Raw genomic sequence first — 26,716 nt, forward strand, 5'->3', positions numbered from 1 at the left:
CAATGGTAGTTTCCAGACATTTTTAATAGGTCTGACATCGCTGAGACTGGTCCTGTCTCACCCCCACTCCCACCAACCCCCTCCAGGCCCCAGATCGCCAGCCACCTCAGTCCTGGATTTATCTTTGCCCACAGTTCCCTGATTACTGATCACCATTCCATCTCAAATGTTGTCTGAGTGAACAACTAAATTCATATCTAGATAACTGCAGTTGAATCTTTCTAAGAAGAACAATTCTCTTTTGTGAAGCTCAGCTCTTTTCCTTTTCTCTCGTTGGTGCTAGTTCTTGGTTGCTGTTCCAGGTAACACCCATCAATACTTGGAAACCACAATCAGGTAAACTCCATCGGGGCAAAGGTGGCATCTCGTTCAGATCTGAATTCCCTGTAGGATCTGACGCCAGGTAGAGAGCCTAATAAATGTTGGCTGAATTAAATTCTTCTCTTACTGAATCACCTTTTTTTTTTAAACAGACTAACTATCACCACTTCTTTTGACCACGTTTTGCATGAGCATTTGGACCCTTCGCTGTTGGCCGTCTTCTCTGAACGGGTCTGCTTTAGTGACATTTCTGGGATGGGCCTGGGGGTACCACGGGCACTNTAACGCCGGGATCACGCCCTGAGCCGAAGGCAGACGCTTAACCGCTGTGCCACCCAGGCGCCCCTGAATCACCNTTTTTTTTTTAAACAGACTAACTATCACCACTTCTTTTGACCACGTTTTGCATGAGCATTTGGACCCTTCGCTGTTGGCCGTCTTCTCTGAACGGGTCTGCTTTAGTGACATTTCTGGGATGGGCCTGGGGGTACCACGGGCACTTCACACGTGGCTTGGCCACAGGCCAGTGTGATGGACCCATCTCTCCCGTGGTCTGCACTCGCCAGTGACTACAGCCTGCTGCAGCATTCACACGCCTTTCTCAAAGTACGAGATCAAGTGGCGTGGTAGACTTCCATGTTATGAGTAAGATTTTATTCACTGAGAGTTCATTAATAGAAAATAATTCCCTAATTATATCACAGTTTTCTTTCTTTTTCTTTTTCTTGTTTGGTCCATTGAGGCATTCTGCTTGCTTGTATGTATCACATCCCTAGAAAAAGAATCCGGGGGCGCCTGGGTGGCTCAGTCGTTAAGTGTCTGCCTTCAGCTCAGGGCGCAAACCCCGGGGTCCTGGGACCAAGCCCCACATCAGGCTCCTCCGCTGGGAGCCTGCTTCTTCCTCTCCCACTCCCCTTGCTTGTGTTCCCTCTCTTGCTGGCTGTCTCTATCTCTGTCAAATAAATAAATAAATAAATAAATCTTTAAAAAAAAAAAAAGAATCTGAGGATTTTCCCCCCTGTGCATTTTCATCTTGCTTCTTCATGGGCCGTGATACCAGCTGAGGTGGTCAGTACGATGAAACCAAATTGGTGGGCCGCGAGCGGATTATTCGCCATCTTTCTGGACCTTTGACCTGTACATCAGATCTGGGGCCGATCTCTCCACACGTGTTTAACCTGCCCGCGAGGGTCACAAGTGTTCCCGGCTCTGTCAGTGATCTCAGTGGGATGTAACCATACGTCATCATCACAGTGGGAGTCCAGACGATGACTTGGGAGCTTGGCTTCTCTTCTCGGCATTGTTGATGCCCTTGAGGGTGTCTGCTGGGACATCCGTGCCCGCATGATCGCGGCCCAGAAAGATGGAGGAAAGCACAAATAGTCTCTAAAATGAGATTTATTTCTAGCCTTTCATACGTGTTCTTGAAGTGCTCTCTTTTTTTCTTTGCAACTGAACATACCGTCTGTCCGCCAGAGGCCAGTGAGCATTTGAGGGAGGAAAATACAAAAACAAAAACACAAAAACAACCCTCTAAGGCTCTGGTACGTGTAATATTGTCATCTTTACCTCAACCATGAGGCTTGTGCTTCTCATCTGTTTTAGTACTTCTGTTTTTTCCGTCTTCCACTCATTTGATACAGGAAGAGCGAGATGTGCACTTAAACAGTGAGTTTAAAATCTTTGGGGGCACCTGGGTGGCTCAGTCGGTTAAGCATCTGACTTCAGCTCAGGTCATGATCCCAGAGTCCTGGGATCGAGTCCCGTGTGGGGCTCCCCACTCAGCGGGGAGTCTGCTTCTCCCTCTCCCTTTGCCCCTCCCCCTGCTCATGCTCTCTCTGTCTCTCTCTCTCAAATAAATAAGTAAAATCTATCAAAAGAATGTATAAAAACATAAAATAAAATCTTTGTCAGCTGGCCCCTCTGTCTTCAGAGCACTACTTAGGGTTGAATTGGGAGGCCCCACCTCCTCCCCTTCTCTTGGTTCCCCAGAAGTGTAGGGTGCTCTCGAGCGGGTTGCCTGCCTAGTTGCAGGAAAAGACTCAGGTGACTTCACGAGTCCTGCTGAGTGACGATGCCAGTGGCCCGACTGGATCCTCAGCGGCTAGCAACACTGTCGTGTGGTGTGTGCACTGTGACACGTGGGCTGTCAGGAAGGTGGCATGGGCTGGGAACGTAGGGTGTTCTAGAGTTGGTCGTTGCCACGGTCCTGATAGCCCCCTCAGCACCGAGCCTCACTTGAAGCTTTTGATTACTTTTAAGACCCTCTCCTCAAGTTTTTTGTTGTTGTTTTTCTCACATGAACTCTTGCCACATCAGGTCTCGGGCTTCTAGTGTACTTGCCTTTGAAACCAGCTTTGAAGATTTTAAATGTCTTCTTGTAATCTTAAGCCCCGCACTTTGCCCGTCAATATCTCCTTGCCACTCACCTTATTCGTATTTGGTCTTGATTTTTAGATCCGATTCTTCAGTGTAATTCCTGTGAGTGAGCAGCCAGTGGCTGGGAGGCCCGTGGCACTGCTCCAGTGCCGTGGCGTCCTCTGCTCCGGCGGGAGGCGGGGTGATTTGTGAAGGGAGGGTACGGGGAGAGAGGAACTTTGCGAATCCGTCCGTCCGAGTTGTGCCTACGTTTCGTTTCCTCAGACAGTTGTGCCCGGTGCGATGCAGGGTAGGAGCCCCCTCCCCGTTTTCGTAAATTCAGAGAGTGTCCAGGATGCTCCTGGAGAATATGGCGGAGTAAATATAGTACGATTCACGGTTGGTCCCAAGGCCAGTGCGCAGGTGAGAAAACTTACAAACCAACATGAGAGGTGAATAGCGTTTTCATGGCAGAATTTAACATTGTGACTCAAATAATATATGCACAGAGCAATACATCACACAGAAGAGATTGGGACAAAAGCAGCAGTTGCCCCACTTTGCTCCCTGACCCCCCAGCACCCAGGAGGGACCATGGACAGCGCTTCCTGACTTCCTGCTGAGAAATGCGGGGGAAAGGGGGGGGGGGGGGGGGGGGTTTCCTCAGTTATCCGCCCCTGTGACTTCCTTCTGCTGTTTTCAGGGTTTCGTTGGCAGTGTTGTGATCTCAGGAAGTAGACGTCAGCTCTGCCCCTGCCCCATCCTCTCTAGTGAGCCCCCCACCGTCGCCACCCTCCTCCCCGCTCCCCGCCAGCCCAGCTTTCACTGAGGGCCAGGGTCCGCTCGCGTGGCCCCCTCCTAGCGTGGCCTCCGGTACCGCGGCCTGCAGCCCCCCCACCTCTCCTGGTCCCCATCTCTTTGTCTAGTTCATTGGACATCCCGGGAGGCCTCGTCGACCTCGTGTTCTAGCCTCTGAGTTCATTTTTACCCCGACTTCCCTTTCTCAGATCATCCTGTTCTTGTTTTAAGCGTGTATGTTCTCAGACCCGTCAGGATACTTTCTTTTTTAGTATCCTATTTTTTTTTTTTTTTAGTCCTAACTGCTGGGCCGTCAGTCGTCTGTTCCTGGAAGGTGCACATGGGTCTTCCGTGCTGCAGCTCGGTGATTCAGGGAGCTGGCTCTCTGGCTCAGACTCAGGTCGGGTCCTGACTCTCCCTTTTCCCGGATGTAACATCCTTTCCTAAGGACAATGGCAGCTACCTGCGAAGGTGTTGAGGGTGGGTTGAGCCCGTGCCTGCAGTTCTGAGACTCGTGCGCAGGACGGAGCCTGTGCTCGGAACGTGTCAGCTGTCCTCGCCATCGTGTGGTTACTGTTCACACTGAAGAAGGGAGAACTGGGTCATCGGGGTGGGTGTCCTCCACGTGGCGTGAGCAGATCCGTTCCTCCCGGGCCTCTCCCCGAGCGGGAGGTCAGCCTGGGCGAGCTCCCCGGCAGCCTTTGTTTTGGGTGGCCAGAATGAGGATGAGTGTTCGTGAAGTCTCAGCTCACTCAGGGTCCCCTCACGTCTGTGTCGGGGAGGGGTCGTTCCATGTGACTCCTGCTCACACTTTCTGCAGCTTTCCTATCTTTCATCATGTGCCGTTCTTGAGCCAGCGCCTTCCTGGCATCCCCGTGGCTCCCACTCTCCCCGCAGCCCTCTCGAGTGTCCTGGACAACTTCCTCCATCAGCACGTTTCCATTCACCATCTGTTACCTAGAAACACGCTGAGATCTTTCATCCTCTGGTTTTTGTCCCATCCTCCTATTCTCTCTGCTGGGGTGGGCTTATTCCTTTCTGGAATGTGGGGTTTGGGGTGCCTGGGGAGCAAACATAGAGGCTTGGGTCCTCATTTTGTACTAGCAGCCAGAGGAATCTTAAATGACGGCTTCATAAAGCAGTATTTGTCACTGTGAGCGGCCGAGCAGGGCTGCCCCATCACAGGGCCGCCCCATCACAGGGCCCGTGGGCACCGCTCACCTTGCAGCCTGTGTGAACGGCCCCCCAGAGCGGCCCTGAACTCGGCCCTCATGCAGTGGGGGAGCCTCTACACGTGTGACGCTCGCCTGCGATGTGGTCATGCAGCAACCCTACCGTCTGACTTGCTGTCCCCCACGGTGCACGAACGGGCTAGATCGTGCTCTCAGGCCCTCTGTTCTTTGTACCTCTTTGAACTGCCGCAGTCCAGCGAGAATTCCCCATGGGTCACGCTGGGGATTCCAAAACTGCATCTTGTCAGGGGCCCAGCATTGACCGGATGGAGCAAGGGCACACCAAAGTACGAACAAGAGACACTTTGCTGGGGCGCCTGGGTGGCACAGCGGTTAAGTGTCTGCCTTCAGCTCAGGGCGTGATCCCGGCGTTCTGGGATCGAGCCCCGCATCAGGCTCCTCTGCTGTGAGCCTGCTTCTTGCTGTCCCACTCCCCCTGCTTGTGTTCCCTCTCTCGCTGGCTGTCTCTATCTCTGTCAAATAAATAAATAAAATCTTTAAAAAAAAAAAAAAGAGACACTTTGCTGATTTTCAGGAAGAATTAGGTAAAGCAAGTAGTTTCTGTGTAGGCTAAAGTTGAAGGAAGCGTCTTTGCGGGTTCTTTAGGGCATCTGGAGTCGTCCCGGGGAGCTGCATGTCCTTTGGTGAATAACACTAGTCCCTCCTCATCCCACAGGTGAGACTCACCTGTCAGGGACGCCTGTCCCCTTGGTGGTACCCAGGCCTTCCTTCAAGCAAGGTTCATTTTCAGTGATTTTTAAAATAAAGTGTTGGAAAGTATTCTGTGTATTATGTTCTAAATGGCTTCTCAGAAAGCCAAGGGCTTGAAATAGGTTAACCCTGGGGGCTTTTAGGAAACCGAGGGGTGCAGGGGTGTGGGGATGTGGCATTTGTGGGGTGCTCGCTGTGAGCCAGGGCCCTCCTCCAGCCCTTCTGCCTGGACTGTGGGAGCAGGGGCCTCGTCCTGAGCTGAGGAGGAAGCCAGCAGCCGGCAGGAAGGGCAGGATCCCAGAGGAGGTCGACCCACGTCAGGGTTCAAGGCAGAGCTTGGTAGACACTTACCTCCAGCAGGTGTCTGAAAAGGAGGTCTTGTTGGCAAGTGACCACAGGTTTTCCCAGCCAGATGGACACTGGGGGATGTTTGCTCCCCAAGCCACATGCTAACATTGAAGTGGGAGCAAAGTTTCGAGGATCTGGGACTCTGGGGGTTCCATTCAGCCAGCAGGACTTGGGTTGGCGTGTGCAGGGCGCTGCTTAGCGATGGGACTGCGGGAAACCCCAGCCCTGGTCTGGGCTTCAGAACTCCTTTTTTTTTTTTTTTTTTTTTTTAAAGTTTTTTTTTTTTTGACAGAGANTGACAGAGAGCACACAGGCAGGGGGAGGAGCAAGGGGAGAGGGAGAAGCAGGCTCCCTGCTGAGCAGGGAGCCCGATGTGGGACTCGATCTCATGAGATCATGACCTGAGCCAAAGGCAGACGCTTCACCAACTGAGCCCCCCAGGTGCCCCGGTCTTTAGAACTCCTGAGCAGCCTGGTGGGTGTTATTGGAAGCACCCAGACTTCTAACGATTTGTGATGAAATATTTCTAAATATTTTATGTATTCCTTTTCCATCCTAAGCAGAAAATACATTGATGAGCCAGGGTCATCAGTACGGAAATTGGGTTTTGTACTGCATAATGATTTTTGATTGATTGGTCGTGTCTTGTCGTGAATAATCTGTAAAATACAAAGGGAGATACTACAGTAAGGGAAAAATAAAAACATGGCCAGAAACATAAAATGGAGCCAGAAGTGGGGTTTAAAAATGCCTCCCATAGAGACTGGCTGGCTTCTCCGTGCTCTCTTTGCTGGGGCGTTGCCCTCAAGCTCTGGGGGTCTCTGGGGGTCATGGACGCCCTGCACTAAGCTCTCTGGAGTGCTTTCTTTTTTATTTTCATCGTCTCATTATTATTTTAAAATTTGCTTCTTGTTTTGAGTGGGTTTTGAGGGGGGAGAATTAGGAAACCTGCCTTTCCTTTCCCTGTTTTTATGACAAGTCCATTACTGGTCTCCTGCATCCTGCTCGGCGCCGTGTTTCCTTGTTAGCTTTGTGTGTGTGTCCTCTGGGCTCTGCAAGAATGACCAGAGTCGGCCACGGAAATGCAAGGTGGAGGCACCAAGGTACAAAGCAGGTGTGCCTCCCGCAACCCCTGCTGTTTATGGGGGGCTCGCTCGGAGCAGTGGGTGCCCCTGGGGTACCAGGTTCTGTCCGTTAGAGGACACGAGAAGGGATGGACTCTAACCAACCCAGACCCACCCAACACGGTCCCTGTGTGCACAGGAAGCGTTCTCTGCTGTCTCTGAGAATTAATGGACCCTTGGAAGGGAGATTGTCTGCCGTCTTTTCTCCCCTGGACGTTCTCTGATAAGGAAGGGCTCTGCAGGATGTGGCAGGTGGAGGGTTCCTGCTCCGTGTGTTGGCAGGTGTGGGCATCTGCGTGTTCGTGCAGCTCTGGTTTTCATCGTCTGGTTCGGTGGTTCTGTCGATTTGGGTATTTGATGGTCATGATGATGATGATGATGGTTTTATTATTATTTTGCCTTTCAACACCCCTGGTCTCATCAGCATTTCTTACCTAGCCTATCACTGGGGTTCTGACTTCTTGATTCAGGAGTTGTAGGGAAAAGTTGGGTTTTTTTATATATATATTTTTCTTTTTTTAAATTTAAGACTGTCCCTCCTCTCTTGTTAATTGCTTCTTTTGAGTGGTTCTTTTTGTTGTTGTCATTTGCACTGGGGCCAAAGAACGCTTCCTAGCCCTCATTTGCTGTGATTCCTAAGATTGGTGCTTTTTCAGAATTTGTAGAATCTGTTTATACGTCTTGCGATTTTTCTCTGATCACCTGTTTTTGGTGCTCCGTCCTTTATAGACGTGAATTTGGAGGTAGGGGTGAGGCCGGGCTACCTCCCCTAGTGCATCTGTGAGGGGCTGGGGTCATCAGGCCTCCTGCATTGATGACTTCCCCTGGCCACCAAGGAACAGACGGGCTGCTCCACGTCTGTGGAGATGTGGGGCTCAGAGCAGAGGGGCTCAGCGTTGGAAGCAAACATGTGACATGGCTTCAGAGCCAGGCTCTGCCACCTACCAGCCTGGCGGCCTTGGGTAATTCACCTACCTGCCAGGAACTTTAGTTTAAAGAAATGGATGATGGCACCTTGCAGGTCGTTAGGGTCAGAGATGAGGCAGGTTGCAAGGGTGTCCTGCTGCTGTGTGTCCCGTACTCTGATGACGACTACAGCTAGCCCCGCTGTCCAGCAGCTTGGCCTCCCAGTGGTTCCGGGCTGTTCACAAGTAGGTGCGACCCAGCCTTCCCTGGAGTGAACACCTCTGTCTCGCCTGATGGGTGTGATTGATGACCTGGTGGGGCTGAGCCTGTAGGAGCAAATGACAGGGACGAGAGGGGGCCAGAGGAAGCAGGTGTGGGCCTAATTGGAAAGTGAGTTCCCGGGCCCTGAGCCCACAGGTCACCAATCCTGACTCTGATGCCCTATAGAAATGCATTGGACACGTCAGACATTGGCCCAGAGGTGATTTGCTTGTCTTTGGACTTCAGATCTGTTGAGTGAGGGGAGTGTGTTAGGCCCAGATCTGTCTCTGCCACATCTTTAAAATCAGGCATTCTTATGTTAGAATAAAAACAGCCTGTACAAGCAGACCCTGAGAGTATAAGCCCCATGAGGGCAAAACCAAATCCTCCTTGTTCACTCTTGTACCCGGGGAGTGGGGAGTACATGACTCCTTTCTCTCTCTCTGATTCCTGGGAAGCCCACAGAGAGAAATTGGTCAGCGTGCATGTGTGACACCAGCAGGGCCAAAAACAAGCTCAGCTGGGGGGTTTCCTAGGTGACACTTCATTCAGGTATTCAGGTTACAGAAGTGTATAACCTTGCTCTTAAAGTTTGCCTTATGCGGAAGAAGGGTTAATGTTTTCATAAACATTTTGGCTGTATTGTTTCACATTATCTTTTAAATCTGAAGAATTCTGATCTGTTATAGAAGAAAGTGAAAATATGCTTCTTTTCAAGATAAAAATACATACAAATAGGGCTATGGTATTAAAACATTTGTTAATACTTTGTTTTTTTAACAAGATTTTATTTATTTATTTGAGAGAGAGAACAAGCAAGGGGAGTAGCAGGCAGATGGAGAGGGAGAAGCAGACTCCCTGCCGAACAGGGACACCGATGTGGGGTTTGATCCCAGGACTCTGGGGTCATGACTGGAGTCGAAGGCAGACAGACGCTTCACTGACGGGGCCACCCAGGTGCCCCAGTTTCTTCCAAGTTTTGATGAAAAACACAAATCTTGACAACTTTGAAAACTTGTAGTAAAATTCCTCCTTTTCTGAATTGTCTTGCTTTGGTGGACACTCCCAAACCATGGTAAATTGTCAATAGGGAGTCAGATGAATTAGGAATAATCGGGTGGGAACATCCTAGGGCTGAAGGAAGGTATTTGAAAGTATGGTTCGTCCCAGTGGTGCTTGGTGTCCTGGATCGAGTTCTGGAGACCGGGACCGTCTGAGGTGCGTCGGGCTTAGGAGAGGGGGAGGGGTCCCAGCCGGCCAGCTGACCTGGAACCCGGCGCCCGCTGCAGTGGTCACAACAGCTGGAGTGGGGAGGGTCCGGTGAGCACCCCGGAGCGGACAGACGCGTGGAGGTTTAGGGGGGGCAGAATCCACGTATGCTCAGAACAGAGACGGGAGATCAGCCGGCAGCAGACCCCAGATCCCTGAGTGAGCGGCACCCCCACTCTTCATCACCTGTCCTCTCTTTTAGCCTCTTACCCCCAGCTTCTGCCGGTGGGCCCTGAGGTCCCCATCCCACAGAGTGTGGGAACTCCCCTGCTGGGGCCTGGCCTGCTCTGCCCTGCCCGGGTTCCCGTTGGGCAGGGGGGAGGCGGATATATGCATGCGGGGGGGTGTCGACAAAACGATTTCGTCTCAGAGCAAAAACCCGGTCTGCGTCTGTGCCCGTTGGAAACGTCATCAGCACGCACCTTGTATGAAACCCCTCAGTTTCCGAAATTATCAAAATCGGAGACGGGCAGTATCGTGCATCCTCGCTCTCTTACTTCCCGCCGGCCCGGCCGGTGTGTGCGAGAGGCGGACTTTGCTGTCTCTGTGCCCGCGGGGACGCCAGACGCTGGGCCAGGAGGGTGTGGAGACACATCCAGCCGAGCGGACCGGGTGGCATGTGGCTAGCGGGGCGCTTCTCAGTTATTCACATCCTGGCCCGCAGTGTTCAAGCGGCCAAGTACAGCCTTCCTGCTTGCGATAAATAAGGACATAGCTTTTGCTTCGTGGTGTTGATACGCGACATAGTATTTTAACTAAAACACCATGTGGAAGTTACCTCCAGGCCTTAATTTAGCCTGGCTGGGGTGGAAAGCGGGGGCCGCACGTGGGTGAGGGCTCTGAGTCACGGGGCTGCAATGCTGCCGGCCGCCGGGGCTGCGGGCCTGGCTCCCCCGCCCCACCCCTGATCCCTTTGCCTTGATGGGCTGGGGCCAGAGGTAGCATGACCTCGTTAACAGCTGCCCTTGAGTGTTCAAATATGGAAGTTGGAGTTCGGTGACAGTTTTATTGAGGTAACAGGTACCGCAAAAGAAATTTGTCCCCGCCTTTCCACGTGTGTTCTGGCTTCCTTCTGGGGTCACCCTGAGGGACTGCCTTCATCTCCAGACGAGAGAGGACAACAGAATCGCTGGGCCATACTGAGGAGTGGCTTTCCTTTGTTTTTGCTTAAAAAAAAAAAAAAAGGCCAGGCAAGATGGCGAGCTAATGGGAAGGATAACAAATTTTGGGGCACAGGGAGGTCAAAAATATGTTTAATTCAAATAGAGTTGTCACATTGATTACAGCTTTGTAATTGTCCCTGAAGCTCCCTGAGGTTTGCACCTCCCGTCTGAGAAAGAGCGTGGGCAGGGTCTGCTCCGTCTGTCCAAGAACGCAGCGTGAGTGACACGCGTGTCTTCATGATCTTGTTTCCTTGTGTTACTGGTAGAGTTCAGTGCCTTGGGGTTTTGGAGATTTTGCAACGAAAAAAAACATATTTTACTCTTTATTACTGTTTTATTTACTACTTATTGTTTCTACTCCTATGGTAAAAAATCTCACTTAGAATTCCAGGAAAGCTGGAATGTTCCTTTATATTCTCCCCAAAGGGAATAATTCGGGGCACCTGGGTGGCTCATTCAGTTAGGTGTCTGACTTTTGATCTCACCTCAGGTCTCGATCTCAGTGAGTTCAAGTCCCGAGTTGGGCTCCACACTGAGTGTGGAGCCTACTTAAAATAGATAGAAAGATGGATAGATAGAATAATTAGTACAAGTGAGATTTAAGAAGAATGTTCACTTTTTTCCTTCCTTTCACTGTGATAAAACATACCTGAATTAAACTTACCATTTTAGCCATGTTTAAGCCTACAGTTCAGTGGCACCGAGCACCTTCACAGTGTCGTGCAACTGTCACCACTACCCACCTCCAGAACTTTCCATGATCTTCCACGGACACTGTTCCCATTAAACAGAATCTTAATTTTTTTTAAAGAATTTTTATTTATTTGACAGAGAGGGAGGGCTCAAGCAGGGAGAGCGGCAGAGGCAGAGGGAGAAGCAGACTCCCCACTGAGCAGGGAGCCCGACGCAGGGCTCGATCCCAGGACCCTGAGATCATGACCTGAGCTGAAGGCAGACGCTTCACCGACTGAGCCTCCCACGCGTCCCAAACCTTCTACTTTGAAAGCACCATTTACTACATCTGGAGTGCTCAGGTCGGGGTGGTGCACCAGCTCGCTTTACCTCTGCGTTCAACGGGGTGGGAACTAACAGTACTGAGCAGGTACACATCAGCCTCTGTGGGCAGGAGCCCCTGCCACACACGAGAGAAGGAAAATCCCGACCACGCGGCCGACTCAGCAGTCACAGGGGGGATTTGGACAGGCCCGCCCTTTCCGAGGCAATGCCACGCCAACGACAGGATGCTTTCGCTGGCTTGGTTGTAATTCGTGGGAATCCTCTTTCTTCCCCCAGTTGAGCCCATATTCTGGGGCTGTAAGGTAGCAGCTGTCTTAGTAATTACAATTCTGAGTTAAGTTAGTAACCTCTTAAAGCTTGAATTCCCTTATCTATAAAATAAAGTGATCCATCTGTATGATCTCTGAGGGCCTTTCCATCCCTGTCCTGTGGTTTGTGATATTTCCATAATTGATGCTGTGAACTTTCCATGCTCTTAAGAAGGATGCGGGGGAAGGTGGAAGGTTCTGGAAGCAGAAGGAAGAGTAGGGACATGAGGAAAAAAGACACAAGACAGGCCCAAAGAGGGGATTCGACCCCAGAGTGAGGAAGCGAAGAAGCCATCAAGGAGGGGCAAGGGCTTCTTCACTGGGTCCCCCGGAGGAGAGTGCTTACCTAGCAGAGTCGCATTTTGAGGTCCACAGAGCACCCCGAAGGGTGTCCCCAGGAGGTGTCGGGCAGAGCACAGTCCGAGCTGGGGAGCGAGCCAGCACTCCGGCTTCCGAGCAGGTGCTGTCTTGTGTCCAGGGGCCGAGTTAGATCCTGCTTGTGCCTCGTCTGGCCGTGGAAACTGGAACGCGGCCCTGGGGGGGGGACCGTCCATGGGGTTTCTCTCATTACTGCCTTTAATTCTTGCCTCAGGCCTGGGAGGGGGACTTACACCCCCCTATGCGGCCCAGGAAGGGGGGCTGCAGAGTGGTCAGGTCGGCAGGACAGGGGCAGGGCCACGGTCAGACCTCGGGTAGTCTGATTTCTTTCTTCTAACCTGCTGCGCAGATACCCAGCCCCACATCTTCAGTGGTCATGACGGTGCACTGAGGAGCTCACAAAGGACTCGTTTTAGCCCAGCTTCCCAGGGGGGTAATCCCGGCCCCAGCCACGTCCACCTTCGCGGACACGGACTGAACGGCTGGCTGGCCCCCTCCGTCAGCTTCACTTTCCTGCTGTAGGGAGGGCCTTTCTGGGAAGGAATGCAGGTGACCTCCCCCGGGCTCAGCAGAAGGGGCACAGGCTTCCTGGAGAATGTGGATTGACTGTCCTGGTTCCAGCTTTGCCCATCCCTGCGGTGGTCACCCTGGGCATGTGTTCACACTGCCCGTTCCAGGGCGCGGAGACGGAGGGGTGCTCTGAAAAGACACAGCAGCTCAGAAGTGTCCTGTCCCTGGAATGTGACCGTCCAAGGATTCCCTGGGGGATGTCGGCAGTCTTAGTGATGGGATGGAAGCCTTTGTGGTCGGCGTTCCCAGATCGCCGGTATGCACAAGTCAATGTCAAGCCGGGCAGACTCGCCGACCTGGGTGGGTCCAGTGTCTTGTGGACCTGCTGTGAGGACTCACCTCACAGTGGGGTGGAATAATTAGGAATCGCGTTCTTGAGTGTCCAGTTTTAAGAAAGAACGTTCAGCCTTGGCGACCAGGTAGATTATGAAATTAGATTTTTTTAAAAAGATTTTATTTATTTGAGAGAGAGTGACAGAGCATGAGCAGAGGCAGAGGGAGAAGCAGACCCCCGCTGAGCAGGGAGCCTGACACGGGGCTCCACCCCAGGACCCCGAGATCATGACCTGAACCGAAGGCAGACGCTTCACCGACTGAGCCACCGACGCGCCCCTGAAATTAGATTTTTTGTTTCTCCCTGTTGCAGAGATTTCATGAGACGTCTACCTTCCTTTCGGCTGTGTTTCTTGGGTGTGGAATAGGCAGATTCCGTGAGGCTTTGTTTGGCCAAGTGTCTGTCTCTTGGTATTTAGTGGGACAGACGGGCTGTTTACTAAATGGCTTCTCCGGTCAGAATCCTGTGCCGGCTGTTTTACCTAAGCCCGCTCATGGAATCCTCTCGGAAAAGCAGAGTAGGTGGTATTCTAACCGTTTCCAGGTGTTCGTGCAGCTGGAGGGGCGAGGGCGGCATTCTCTGGCCTTTCCAACACGGGATGATCAGAGAGCAGCGGGAGAGGCTCAGTTACTAGTAGAACAATCCCACGCACAATTCCACTCAAACAAGCTCCAGCAAATGATTCCCTTTTAATTGTAACCCATCTAAAGAGTTGGTTTTATATTCTTTAGGATTCTGTCTTTTCCCCTGAAAAGTGATTTTTTTTTAAATTAAAATTAAGTCACGCCAGGTCTTGTTTATTTTTGCTGTGACACAGAGACAGTGCTGCGGGAGCAGAGAACAGTCTAGAATGTCAGAAAGAACGAAGTTGGCTTGAGGGTGGGTTTGGGCCTGATGCAGAGAGCCCTTCCCTGCACCCCCGTTCGGAAGGTGATCTCAAACATCCCGTGTAGGAGAAAGGTCGTCCCCTGAGAGGGGGCTGCTTTATTGAGCTCGGACAGCGCACATCTTGATGTGTTTGGAGGTTTGTGAGTGCCTGCAGGGTGTGTTTTCCTGGAATGCCCGTGGTGTCCCCCGCCCTATGTCGTCGTCACAGTGGTCCATTCAAGAAGAGGACACGTTATCTTGGTGTCTACAGGTTTCAGTTTGGGTCCGTCCATCTCCGTGGGACCAGGGCTGTTTGGTCCCACCCGGAGCCTCTGCCTCGAGCTGTGCCCCGTCGCTCCTGGCCCCGACGGCTCTTCCCGGCCACTGTCTCCCGCCTGATCGGCTGCCTCCGAGTCCTGGCAGAAGGGAGGATGACGAGCGCCCAGGGCCTGGTCTGCGTAGCTTAGAAACCGAAACAATTTCAGGAAGATTTTTCTTTATTTAAAGATTTTATTTTTAAGTCATCTGTTCCCCCAGCGTGGGGCTCAAACTCACCACCCCGAGATTACCAGTGGCACTCTTCCCCCGACTGAGCCAGCCAGGCGCCCCGGGAAGATTTTTCTTCCAGTGCCCCAAGAGTCTGACTTTTACCTGCCTTCCTGAGACGCCCCGCAGTTACTTGAGGCTGTGTCCTCGCAGACGTACTTTCTAACAAAACAAACAATTCCACACGCCCACCATCTCCTACCCTTAGCTGCAGGACTATCTTCGGTCTGCCTTGCCCCCAACGGGACACATGTGATGCGAGCCGCTCCGAGCACTTCAGTCCCACCGGCTTCTTCCTTCCCGTTGTCCCTGGGCCCCATCCTGGGATCTCATGCGTGTTCCCCCAACCCTGCCATCCTGGGCTGCGCCTTCTTTTGCGTCCCTCTGCTTCTGGAAGTGACTCTTCACCCCCGCCGGCCAGGCTGTGTCCCCTCCCTCCTTTGCCAGGGCGTCCGACTCTGCCTCTGCACGTCCTGACGCCGACCCCTCCACCCCGGTCCCCATTTCGATCACTCCCTCCCTGTGCTCTGAGAGACCTGCTGACCATGATACTCCTTGTGCCTAAACTTCGACTTGGTTTTCCTGTTCTTTCTTGGTTTGAATCACATTTTGTTCTTTATTTCCCCAAAGACTCCTAACCGTGGAGCTCATTGTTTCTCTCCAGTTCACTGTTACTTCGAGTGAATGAGGCCACTTTTAATGTTGCTTTTGGCACATTTTATTTTATTACTAGTGTTGAGAAAATACCTTGAACGTGCTCAGGTTAGTAAAACTTCCGGAGGTTATAATTGTCTTGTTTATAAGTGTCTCTATTAACCAAATTCCCTTGATCAGAAGAAAAGAATACATAGTTGACATCACCAACCTTTAAAATTTTTAATTGTCTCAAATAGCAGTAATGCAATGGATACTTTAAAATGTGTTTCCTTTGCTTTTCATCATTGGAATTAATGACCAATAGAAATCTGTTTGTGAAACATCGTGTATAACATTTAAAAAAAAAAAGTCTGAACCTACACAGGTGTATTTTAAAAAAGGAAATAAACATGTTTTGGGTGATTGATGTTTTTTTATCTTCCTCATAATTACGATATAAGGCCCACATTTGTTAAGCTTTGGCTACAGAAAGTACAAGATTGGTTTACTGTTTCCGTGCCTGTGGCTTTTGGCGGGTCCTGTTCATGCACCTGCTTCCCTGCACGGGCGAGCCTTTCTCTCTGAGGCTCGGCCCGAAGGTTTATTGGGGTTCCTCTGCAGCCCCGGCCTCACCCTTCAGTTAACATTCACGTTACCTTGTGCATTTATCTTTGTCGTATGTCTCAAGATATTTCCACCTGGAATTCTAGCTCTGAAATATTTAAAATATCGACTTCAAAGTCGGTGGAACCGTGCCAAGCATGCTTCTTGTGAAGATAAGTAGACATGCTCTCGACACAGGGCAAAGTCAAGGTCCATTAACTTAAACAGGATGCAGTGTGTCTGCGGGGAGGGCACCGCCCGTGCGTGTTTGTAGACAGAAAAGAAAGCCTCACATTAAAAGGAAAACAAACAGGTTCTACGTTCTCAGCGAAGGGATTGTTCCCACAGGACACGCCTGCTGGGCTCTGGCCTTTGCCGCCCAGGCTGCCAGGGCTCCCGGGGCACGTCCTGGGTGCCGACGGGAGCAGAGACCTATGCTGGGGGTGGCCAGCCGGAACCTGACATCGCTTGACGCAGGAAGGTGGTAGACACTTGGAGAGATTGTGTGTGTGTGTGTGGGGGGGGATTGTAGGTTTCCAGGGTGTGGTTATTCAGGGTGTGGCTTTCCCCTGGCAAAATTTGGGAGACTTGAGTCTCCTGCGTTGTGTCTTAAGTAAATCTTACATCACGCCTAAGACACAGTGCTCACTTGTCGTGATCCTTGATGGACCAACTCATCCCCGCTAGTTTGCAGACAGGAGATTCCAGAAGCTTCTACCCAGACCCTCAAGAAGATGCTGAGCCTCGAGGGCATTATCTAGCCATCGGAATGATAACAGTATGTGGAATTCAGTTGTGATCGGTCAGAAAACAGCCTTTGGCTGGAACCACGTTCCATTCCAAGGAAGGAACGCCTCTGAGGTATCCAGGGGAGCCCCGAGCGTGGGTTTGGTTTGTCTCCCCCGTGTGGGGCTTACAGTCTCATTGTGGTCGATCTCACACACCGTCATGCCGCTGCGTACTCGCGTGAGTGGTCAGGAGGGAAAGGAGCGCACGCAGACCCGTGTTCAGGAGACGTGTGTGAAGGAGGTGGGACCCCAGAGACTTCCAGGCAGGGGCTGTTCATGACCCAGCGAGGAGTCTAACTTCAGGAGAGGGTTCATTTGGAGAGAAAACAAAAGGTGGTGATAGTGAGGTGGGGCCCGATTGGGGAGGTTAGCTGAGTACGTGGACTCTACCCCGAGCATAGTGGTTCGCAGAAGGGGTGCGATGAGCAAAGTAGCATGACACAGGTTTCTTCTTTTCTCTCTCTCTCTTGTTTTGTTTAAAGATTTTGTTTTTCAGTAATCTCATACGCCCAACATGGGCCTCAAACTTCCAACCCTGAGATGAAGAATCGCCTGCTGCATGGACTGAGCCAGCCAGACGCCCTGTCTGTCTCTCTTTTAGAGGGAGATGTCTGCTCCGATAGGAATGGAATGGGGTGGGGAACGTCGTCGTGCAGCAGCTCAGACGATGGAATGGGGGCAAAGACAGGTCCGAGAGAGACGAGGTGGGGTCAGCAGTGGGGGTGACAGGCTTAGTGAGGAACAGGTGTGTGCAGGATGGAAACCAGGTCAGCAGCTGGGAACTAGGACACCCGCCTCCTCGCCAGCCGCGGCTCGAGACGCACCAACCAGAAGGATGGGGCAGGCAGGTGGGTGGTTTGAGCTGTCAGCGGCCCTCCGGGCAGTGTGAGCCTCCCGGGGTAGGTAGAGGCAGTGACGGCCAGCATTCCAGAAAGACCTGTGAGCAACAGACCTTGGTTGCCAGTGGTGATGTTCATGCTCGTTCATGTGCCGAACTAACAGGCAGATCCTGTTTGATCGACCACAGGAAGCAACCACAGAGTGGGCCGATGTGCTGTCAGGAATGCGATCGTCCGGCAAACGTCTCAGAGGCAGAAATGGCAGGACTTAGTGACTGAGGGTATGTGAGGGGCACGGGGAGAGAGGTCTGAGAAATCACCCTCACCCTGAAGCCCAGGCAGTGGAGGCTCTGGTGTGGTGATGGGAGGAGAGGGGAAGATTCGGGAGGGACTAGCAAGCGTCTGGTGTGGGTGGCGTTGAATGTGAAGCAATGGGGCCGTCGGGGGGAAATGCCGGTAGAAGGGGCTGCCCTGGGCTGGAGCTGAGCCGAGGTGTCAGTGCGTGAGCTCGCGTTGGAAGCCCATGTACTCTGCACACAGTCAGGGCGCCGCCGTTCCTGTACGTCAGGGCTCTGGCCTGGACGTGGCCCGTGGGGGCATGCACGTGGAGAGAGGAGACTGCAGGACAGGGTGGGGCCCCATGGGGTGCGCGAGGAGGAAGAAGGAGGGGAGAGTAAGTCTGGCGCACGGTGGGGACGTGAGAGAAGAGCATGTTTCCCTGCACCTTTCCCCGATGCCCGCACACCTTGGTCTTCACACCAAGGGAGGTAGTGATGCCTTCCCCACCGGCACCCTGCCACCCGTCCCGACCCCCTGGCGGCCCATGTCACAGCGCGGTGGCGGGCCTCTGTGACTGCGTGCGCAGGCTGACTTTTCCTGTTGTTTTTTTTTTTATCAGACCCCACCAAGCCTGTGCCCCCTGGCTCCGTGCCATCAGGTGGCCTATGAGCGCACAGGTGGGCTGGCACCCCAGTTCTCCCGAACTCGCGTCTGTTCCTCCGCGGGTGATTTCCTGCCCCATGAGCCCTCACCTCTACACGGCGCTCCCTCCCGGTCTGACGCGGAGGCCCTGCCACCGCCCGGCTGTGCCCAGGCTTGTGGGTGCGTGTTTGGTCTCCCCGTCCTGCCCGGCCCACACACGCAGCCCTCCTGAGGCCGAGTCCACCCTCGTCTCCCCGCCCGCAGACCTGCCGCTTGCCCCGCCGCGTGGCTCACCTGGCGCCCTACCCCTGCCAGCTTTCGCCTGGCGCGACCTGCCTGCGGCTGCCCTGTTGCTCCCTCTCCTCGCGGGCTGTGTCTTGCGTTCTTAGCGAGAAGAGACGCGGGTGCTGAGGCTGAACGGCTGTGAGCCTGTGTTCTGCCCGCTGCAGCGCCGTCTGTTCCAGGCGGTGGGACTTAACGAGCGCTTCTTTAGAACGGCGGGGTCGGACGTGGGGATCGTCGATGTTTTTGAAAGAGTACGTGTCACTTGATCTGCCATGTGTTTTTAAAGCTATGATCTTAGCATGGCCTGTGTTCACACAGCTCCGTGAGTAGAGTCCGTTTACGGGCTCTGTTTTCCCTGTTTAATTTGAGAGCTAAAGGGGCTTTAGGATCTGGTCCTACCCTTTTTACTCTGTATCCATCAACGTGTAGTCTGAGGAATCCACAAACCCACTGGAACGTCTACGTGTGGCAAATTTCTCAGTAAGGGAATTCACAGTTTTTTTTTAATTCCCAAGAAATTCAGATACTTCTCAGTTTGGAACCATTGGTATAGAGGTTATCGATCTTGTACTTTTTCCTGCCAAAAACAAAACCTGTGGTGGTACAGTGGAAAGGACACACTTCAGGGTCCTCCTCCGCAAAGGGGAGCATGGGAACAGAGGCCCCTTACAAGTGCCACCGAAAATCTTTGATGCCCTCCAAGAAGTACTTGCCTTCCCGCCCGGCCCCTTCTCCGGCTCCTCATTTGTGGTCACACAGCCTAGCAAAGACAGGAAAAAGTAGTGGGCAAGCCTTGAACGTAATACTAACAGTCGTGAACACTGGACCAGCACTCTACAGTTTGCAAAACCCTTCCAGCACCAGAACCCTGGCACTGAGCGAAGTGCTTATCGACCCTTTGCAGAAAGACCTGACAGTACTGCTCCCATCATTGTTTTAAACAACTCAGTACCTAGTAATTAGAGGAAATCAGAGGTTAGAAATGAGGGCTACCTGGCTGACTCCGTCAGTGGAGCATGTCAGTCTGGATCTTGGGGTTGTGAGTTCAAGCCCCATGTTGGGCATAGAGATTACTTCGAAAAACAAAAGGGGGAAATGAAAATTCTCACTACCTGAATGAAGGTAAGCATCATTCCCATTTTAGTATATTGATTTCAGGTCTCAGGTCCCTTTTCCATTTATAGGTGTTGTTCTAAGGAACATTATTGTGACCCTGTTTCCGTAGAGTGCTTTTTACTGAACGTGGTAACATGAGTTCTTCCTACACTGTCTTTATGAGACATAATTTTAACAGCCTCATGTTTCCTTATGAGCTTTATTTTTAGCACAAAATCTACCATGAGTTGTAACAGTTTTTGTGAGGGCTGTCTCCGTATCTGAACTACCTGGTGAACTTTTTTTTTTTTTTTAAGATTTTATTTATTTGAGAGAAAGAGAGAGCACAAGCATGGGTTGGGGGGTGGGAAGACGGAGAAGCAGGCTCCCCGCTGAACAGAGAGCCTGACGCAGGACTCGATCCCAGGACCTGGGATCACAGCCTGAGCCGAAGGCAGACGCTTCCCCGACTGAACCACCAGGCACCCCTCTCTGGTGAACTTACAAACCATGTATTTTTGTTGCAAAATAGATCAGCCAGATAGGAACGTCTGTAAAATGACATGCTTCCTCCCAGTCCCCACGCTTCTTTCTGGTCCCCGTCCTTAACCGTCCCTCACCGCGGTCCTCACTTGTAAGGCTTCCCTTCCCTGCTTTGCCTCCTGGGCTGACGACCCGGTGAACTGTCCCCAACAATCCAGCTTGGTTGGGGTGGGGTTGCGTTTCTGCAGGTGGCGCTGTAGGGCGCGTTCCGCAGCGTCTGCCCCCTTTGCCCTCACGCTCTGGGGCCATGGGTGCGGCGTGCTCTTGCACGGCTGGCCCACGGCTTCTGAATCCACCCGGCCGCTGATGCTCGGCAGGGCTGTCTCCAGCCGTGTAGACACATGCCCACACACAGCCCTGCGTGTGCTTCTTGGCGAATGTGAGTGCCTCTTGCTGTGGCATACGTGGCCGGGAGTAGAATCACCAGGTCACCAGGTGCGTGTTCCCACATCTTCTCTTCCACGGAGGGTTGCCAAATGTTTCCAGAGTGGTTGTGTCCACTTACCGCCCCGTCAGGAGTGAAGGACGGTGTCTGTGGTTCACGTCTTTGTCAACACTTGGCACCAGCCACCTGTCAGTGTTTGTTGGCATCGCGGGGTGGCTTTAATTTGCAGTCCCTTTCTCCTAACGAAGCGGACTGTCCCCCCCCTCCCCCCCCCGCCGTTGTAGATTTCTTCTTTTATAAAATGCCCATTCTGTAAAACGGCCTTTTGTGTTTGTTTCGTTGTCTTTTCTCACTTTGTAGTAATTCTCTGTAGATTCTAGAACTGAGCCCTTGGTGGGTCGTGTGGTGTGGCAGGTGTCTTTCCCATTCAGTGTCTTGCCTTTTCACTTTCTCACGGGGTCTCTGGATGAGCAGAGGTTCTTGACTTTAATGTAATAATTGTGTTTTCCCTTTATGACTGGTGTTTTTGGGTTTTACCTGGTGAAGTTTTTGAGCGGAAGCTTTGAGTCCAGAGCGCTGGTTGTGACCGGGGGCGTGAGTCTGTACGTGAGAGCTGCGATTTGTAGAGGCTGGTTCTGGGTGTCAGGTGCGGGCCAGCGGGAAGCCGGGAGCCAAGTCTCTCCGTGAAGCGGCTCCAGCGTCTCTGTAAGATCACAGTGTGCGAGGATGGACGGATTCGGGACCCTCGGAGGAGAAGGCCGACGCAGCCGGCAGGCCAGGCCCCTTGGGTGTGGGCTCCTTGCTCCCTTCCTGGCAGCCTGGGTCTGGCCGTGATGACGGAGCGGAGCTGTACTTGCTCACCACCGTGCTGGCTGTCCCGTGCGCTCCTCGCAGCCTGCGGGTTGGGCGGAGGAGGGGAGGCTAGGGGACGCCGTGCTGACCGGGAAGGCCCGCACTGCGTTTTCCACCCTCACTATTAATTGTCTCTTCATCCTCGGCCTTCAGCTTCCAGTTTTCTCCTCTTCTCTTTTTCTTTGATGACTCGTTTGTTTGTAACTGAAAGCAAAGGGAGGACCCACACTCCAGATGTGGGGTTTCTTCTCTCTCTGGGTGTTCTCTAACCCCCCACAACTTCCCCATCCCAGGAAGTAGCCGGTGGCCATTGTGCTTTGGTGGGGGGGTCAAAGACAACTTGAGGAATCTGATGAAAATTGTAGAGGGAGGAGGGGACCCCAGTCTTACCTCTGCTCCCCTCAAGGGTCCCTGAGCCCTGGATTGAAAACTCCTGCTGGAATGGGCCTCCCCGTCCATGATGGACGGAGCTCCTGCGGCGGCGGGCGCCTGGGATGGCCTGCCCTCAGTGAGCGCATTTTCCTGTGCGGCGGCCTGCCACGCGTGACAAGTGCTCCTCCCTGGGGCCCCTCATCGTTCCAGCCTCATTGAGGGGCCCTCGGACTTTGGGATTTGGGGTCCAGGCCAGCCCTTCCAACTGCTCCTGCCCCAGGCAAGGACCCCTGAGACCGTCATCCTGGGACACGGGTGCTTTGGCTGCTGCCAGGTTCCAGGGGCTGGGGCCGCACAGACACGTCCCCCTAGAAAGAGAGGGCAGACCCGCGTTCTGAGCACCTGTGTCTGCAGGAGGAGAGAGCATCTCTTTCTTCTGTTGGTTTTTTAAATTTTATCATATTCTTTTGTTCCCTCTCTCTCATATGATCTTTTTTTTTTAAAGATTTTATTTGTTTATTTGAGAGAGAGGAGGGGCAGAGGGAGAAGCAGGCTCCCCGCTGAGCAGGGAGCCCGATGATGTGAGGGGCTCTATCCCAGGACCCTGGGATCATGACCTGAGCTAAAGACAGACGCTTAACCGACTGAGCCACCCGGGCGCCCCCATGTGATTCTTAATTATCCCTTGTCTATCTCCCTGCCCCCTTAGCACGCTTCTGTCATCCATTCCTCCTGCCGCTGAAAGGTGACTCTTCTCAGAGTATTAGCTTTTTGTTCCTGTCACCTCGCCCTTGGAAGCCTCCCGTGCCCCTCCTCGTCTCCAGGACAAGCTCTAACCCTTCGCACATTCAGGTTGCTGCCCGATGAGCCCCTGCTGGCCTGCCTGGCTCTGTCTCGGCTCTGTGGCCCTCCCCCCGCCCTGGCCCCAGCCATACGCTGGAGTCTGCACCTGTTCCTCGCTTTCCCGCACTGCTCTGTGTGCACCTGACACTGCTCAAGGAGAAAGCCCTTTTCATCCCCCATGGTTCAAGGGCCGTCCGGCCTCGTGGTACAGCTCAGATGCCAGCTCTCCATAAAGACGGCATGTCCCCGCCAGAAATGGCCATTCCCTCCCTGAATTCCTTCTTAAGAACCCCCATTTTCCTGTGGCATTTCGGGGAGCTGGAGGGGAAGAGAGCCGGGCTGAAATCCCGCCATGCCCTCCGTGACCGGCCGACAGTTCCTGTCACTGAAGGCTGTTATCAGAGCAAACTTCCTGTCGCCCTGGGAGCGACGGTAGGTATTTATGCCAAAAAGTGAAATTGTCGCTCACGGGCTTCAGCTTGACCAGATGAGATGAGACGATTGTCCCAGGTGCTCGTACCGGTTTATATGCCCACAGCAGTGACAGAGCTGCCCTCCCAGGTCCTTGCTCACCCCTGACCTTGTTGACGTCTTCGCCTTTGCTGCATTCTTCCGCGTCCACCTGCTTCCCGCTGACAAGGAGGGGAGCACACCCTGCTCCAAGGTGCTACCCCCAGGCTGCTCCTGCATTCTGCTCCCGTTCTGCCGGCTGGAGCGAAGGCCTGTGTTCACCGCAGGCCGCCGGGCCGGGGAGCGTGGCCGGCGCCAACCGAGCGCCCGGCAGAGTGGATCGGGAGACCGCGGCGGATGGGAAGGCTCGCGAGGGTTTAGCCCCGAGGAGAGGCTGAAGAAACTAGATTTGTCTTTAGATTAATTGTCTCTCAGTACCTTTTTCTGATAAATGTTCATAACTTTCATATTTTATTAAAACCTCACTTGAAGGGCTCGTAATAAAAATAGTACAGCTTGCCAGGCGGTCTTTTGCTTTTATTTCAGAAATACCGAAATTGGTGATTATCAGAGAAACTCTGAAGAGGGGAGAATAGGAAATGAAGGACTCTGGAACTAGGAAATGGGATTTATGATGCATTGATTTCATTACTTCCCAGCCCCAAACATGTTGTGTTCATTATTTTCACAAAATGTCATGGAAGACAGAACCCCATCCCTTCCTCCTGAGACAGGCCCCTCACATGCGTGCGTGTGAAGTTCACGTTGATTCTGAGCTGAAGTGTACACATTAGATCATGTCTTTGTAAACCGGTGGCGGTGGGAGTTTTGTGAGTTTCAGCCGTTTTGTCTGCTCTGTCTTCGGCCCATCAGCTCACGGCGTGCACCCTCTGACTTCCCTCTAGGTACGGCGTGAGTCCCGAGAACATCATTCTGTACGGCCAGAGCATCGGAACCGTCCCCACGGTAGACCTGGCCTCGAGGTACGAGTGTGCGGCCGTCATTCTCCACTCGCCTCTGATGTCGGGCCTGCGTGTGGCGTTCCCGGACACCAGGAAAACGTATTGCTTTGACGCTTTCCCCAGGTAAGCGCACGTCTGCAGCGGGGGCCGGGCACCCAGTGACCTGGGCTCAGATGCCACCACGAGCTGTGGGCCAGTGGTCAGTCTTTCCTGAACGCAGCCACATGTCAGAGCCTGTGCTGGGCACCTCGGGGAGGGCTGTGACGGTGACACAGCCACCGGCCAGAGACTTTGTCCTCTGGGCCCGACTCCTCTGTGGAGCTCTCCTAGATGACGTGTAAGGACCTTGCTCGTACTGACGTCCAGGGTTAATGGAAACGGCTGTAAGTGCAAGATGAAAACAAAAGTGCCCACAAAAGTGTCCTGGAAAAAAGCACCGTCCCGTACTCGCTCGTTCATGCAGATGGGCGTGAGCGGTGCAGTTGTGGAGAGCTCAATGCAGGATGTATCATGAGGCCCTTCGCGGTCTCCACACGCACACAGAGACCGCCGGTACCCTCAATTTGAGAACCGCTTCCTCTTTCAGTGGGACCGTGCAGGGGAGGGGAAAGGGGAAGGGCGCTGCAGGCCAGTAACCTCTGTGCTTTGGTGACAGGCCACCATCCTGGTAGCAGGGGACAGACCCCGGGGAGCCATTCATTCCCTTCTGCGCCCCAGCTCTCCTGTGGGAGCACGTGGACGGGAGCCCATGGCTGGGTCCTCCCGGCCTGTCCCTGCCGTTTGCTCATCCCACTGACGAAAGGAGGAGAAGCGGGTCATCTCCGTGCTCTTCAATGCAAATCAGGGAGCCGGTGGCTTCTTGAATACCTCCATTTGAAAATTTTACTTTTTTTTTTTTTTAAATCCAAGTTGAGGAAAGTGTTTTCCATAAAACTATTTGACCCCTCAACTGTCCCCATCGCGCGTGGCTAAGGCAAGTCTGAGGTGGCTCGGACAGGACTGGCCGGCTCGTATGGCCATTTTGTGGGACACGCCTGTGCAGAAATAAAGCCCAGTTTCAGGCTTTCGATCGACCCACTCCTGGCTGTCATTCTCTCTCTGGAGGGGCCCGAGCGTTGCTTGCTTACGCAGACCTCCACCGCACAGCCTGTCCTCCTCCGACAGAAGGAAGCCTCTGTTAGCACCTCGGGTGAACTTCAGTTCTGTGCGGTTGGTACCCGCGCGTGGGGAAATCCAGCCTCGTGAGCACGCTGACCTCGCTGCGATTCCTGCTGGCGTGGCCGGGCATGCTAAGTAGGGCGGATGTGCGGCTCAGCTGTGGCCTTATTTGTGCCGAATGGGTAATGAGAGGCCAGTTTGTGGAGAGGGAGATGTTTAGCGTGTTTGTGGGAGGCGATGCTAGGAGTTACCGTGGCAACAAAACGAATAGGTGGTTTCCGGACTCTTAAATTGGCATATACCTTAAAATACAGCCATGGGGACTAATCGCAGCGTATTAATTAACAACAAAGCAGCCACGGATCTTTCCTGGGTTTGTCTGATCGGCCAGTAGCGTTAACCAGGTCCCCCTGCTGCTCACTGCACGTCGTCTTCCCAGCGGCCAGGAGAAGTGGGTCAAGTCACCAAGTACTCACTTTACAGATTAGGACGCTGAGGCTGACGGAGGTGAGCAGTTCGCTGCATTGAGGTAGGGTGTGGAGCCTGCCCAGAAGGCCATCCCTCCCGTCCCGTGCCCCGGAGCGTGAACACAGTAGCTCCCCGAGCACGAGCGGGCACGCCGCGCTCCAGGACTGACTGAACTCGGTAGACATCCTCTCACGGGGCCTGTGGCCGCTGAATGGCAGGACTGGCTCTGCTTGTGCCCTCTGAAGGAAGGGACTTCCCGTTTCCTCTTAATACGACAAACAGCGAACGAGGAGCCCTGGTCGTTACTTGGTTTGTAGCTTCTCTTCCTTTATGTCCTTTCCATTGAGAACCAGACACGAGCATTCAGCTTGAGATGCGTGCTCAGGCCGTAGAGCTTCTCCCGCGACCTTGTGCACCACGGAGCGCAGCCCCAGGCCCGCTCTGCCAGGAAATCTCTTCTTAATTGAATATAATTGGACCTCCCACATTCTCAGAAGGCGAAGTCTCGTTAAAATTAGATAGGAGAAAAACGGGTTTCTGAACACGCTTCCCAGTCTGGGACCTGCCTGTGCCTCCACCCGTGGCTCTGACCGTGGCAGATCCCACGGCCGGTGGTCTTCGTCTCACTGGCATGTCCCGGAGTGGTGGGTGGCGTCCCGAGTTGCTGATAAAGGTTCTGGGACACTTGTCTGTGGGTTTCTGGGCCGTGCACTTGATGCGAGGTGCTGTTCGCGGCACAGGCTCAGGCTGGCGGTATTAATCCCTCCCTGGCCTGGGTGCCATCCTCGGTTACGCAGAGCCGGGCTGTCCGGTCTCCTGGGGCCCGCTGGAGACTCGGCGAGGTTTTTGTATGTGAAGCGCAGAGCGCCTGGCTGTCGAAAATGTGTCGTCCGTGTTGGTCGTTCCCGCGAGCACCCCCGTCCCCCGCATCGTTGCCATCGGGTGTCCTTGCGGAGCTTCGGCCGGGATCCGATACGGAAGTCACGGGTGGGGGGCTTCGGTGCC

The 26,716-nt window shown here is 53.2% G+C and overlaps 1 protein-coding gene across 1 annotated transcript in view; it reads left to right on the forward strand.

Annotated features, from left to right (window-relative positions):
• Positions 1-26,716, forward strand: part of ABHD17C (abhydrolase domain containing 17C, depalmitoylase) — a gene marked incomplete at its 5' end in the record, with an annotated part of 45,712 nt that overhangs the window by 16,562 nt on the left and 2,434 nt on the right. The window contains one exon of the mRNA XM_034668880.1: positions 24,029-24,208. Within this exon, the coding sequence (XP_034524771.1) occupies positions 24,029-24,208 (180 nt within the window). The remainder of the gene's footprint in view (positions 1-24,028; positions 24,209-26,716) is intronic.

Source organism: Ailuropoda melanoleuca, chromosome 9 (genome assembly GCF_002007445.2).
Source record: "Ailuropoda melanoleuca isolate Jingjing chromosome 9, ASM200744v2, whole genome shotgun sequence".
Lineage (NCBI taxonomy): Eukaryota > Metazoa > Chordata > Mammalia > Carnivora > Ursidae > Ailuropoda > Ailuropoda melanoleuca.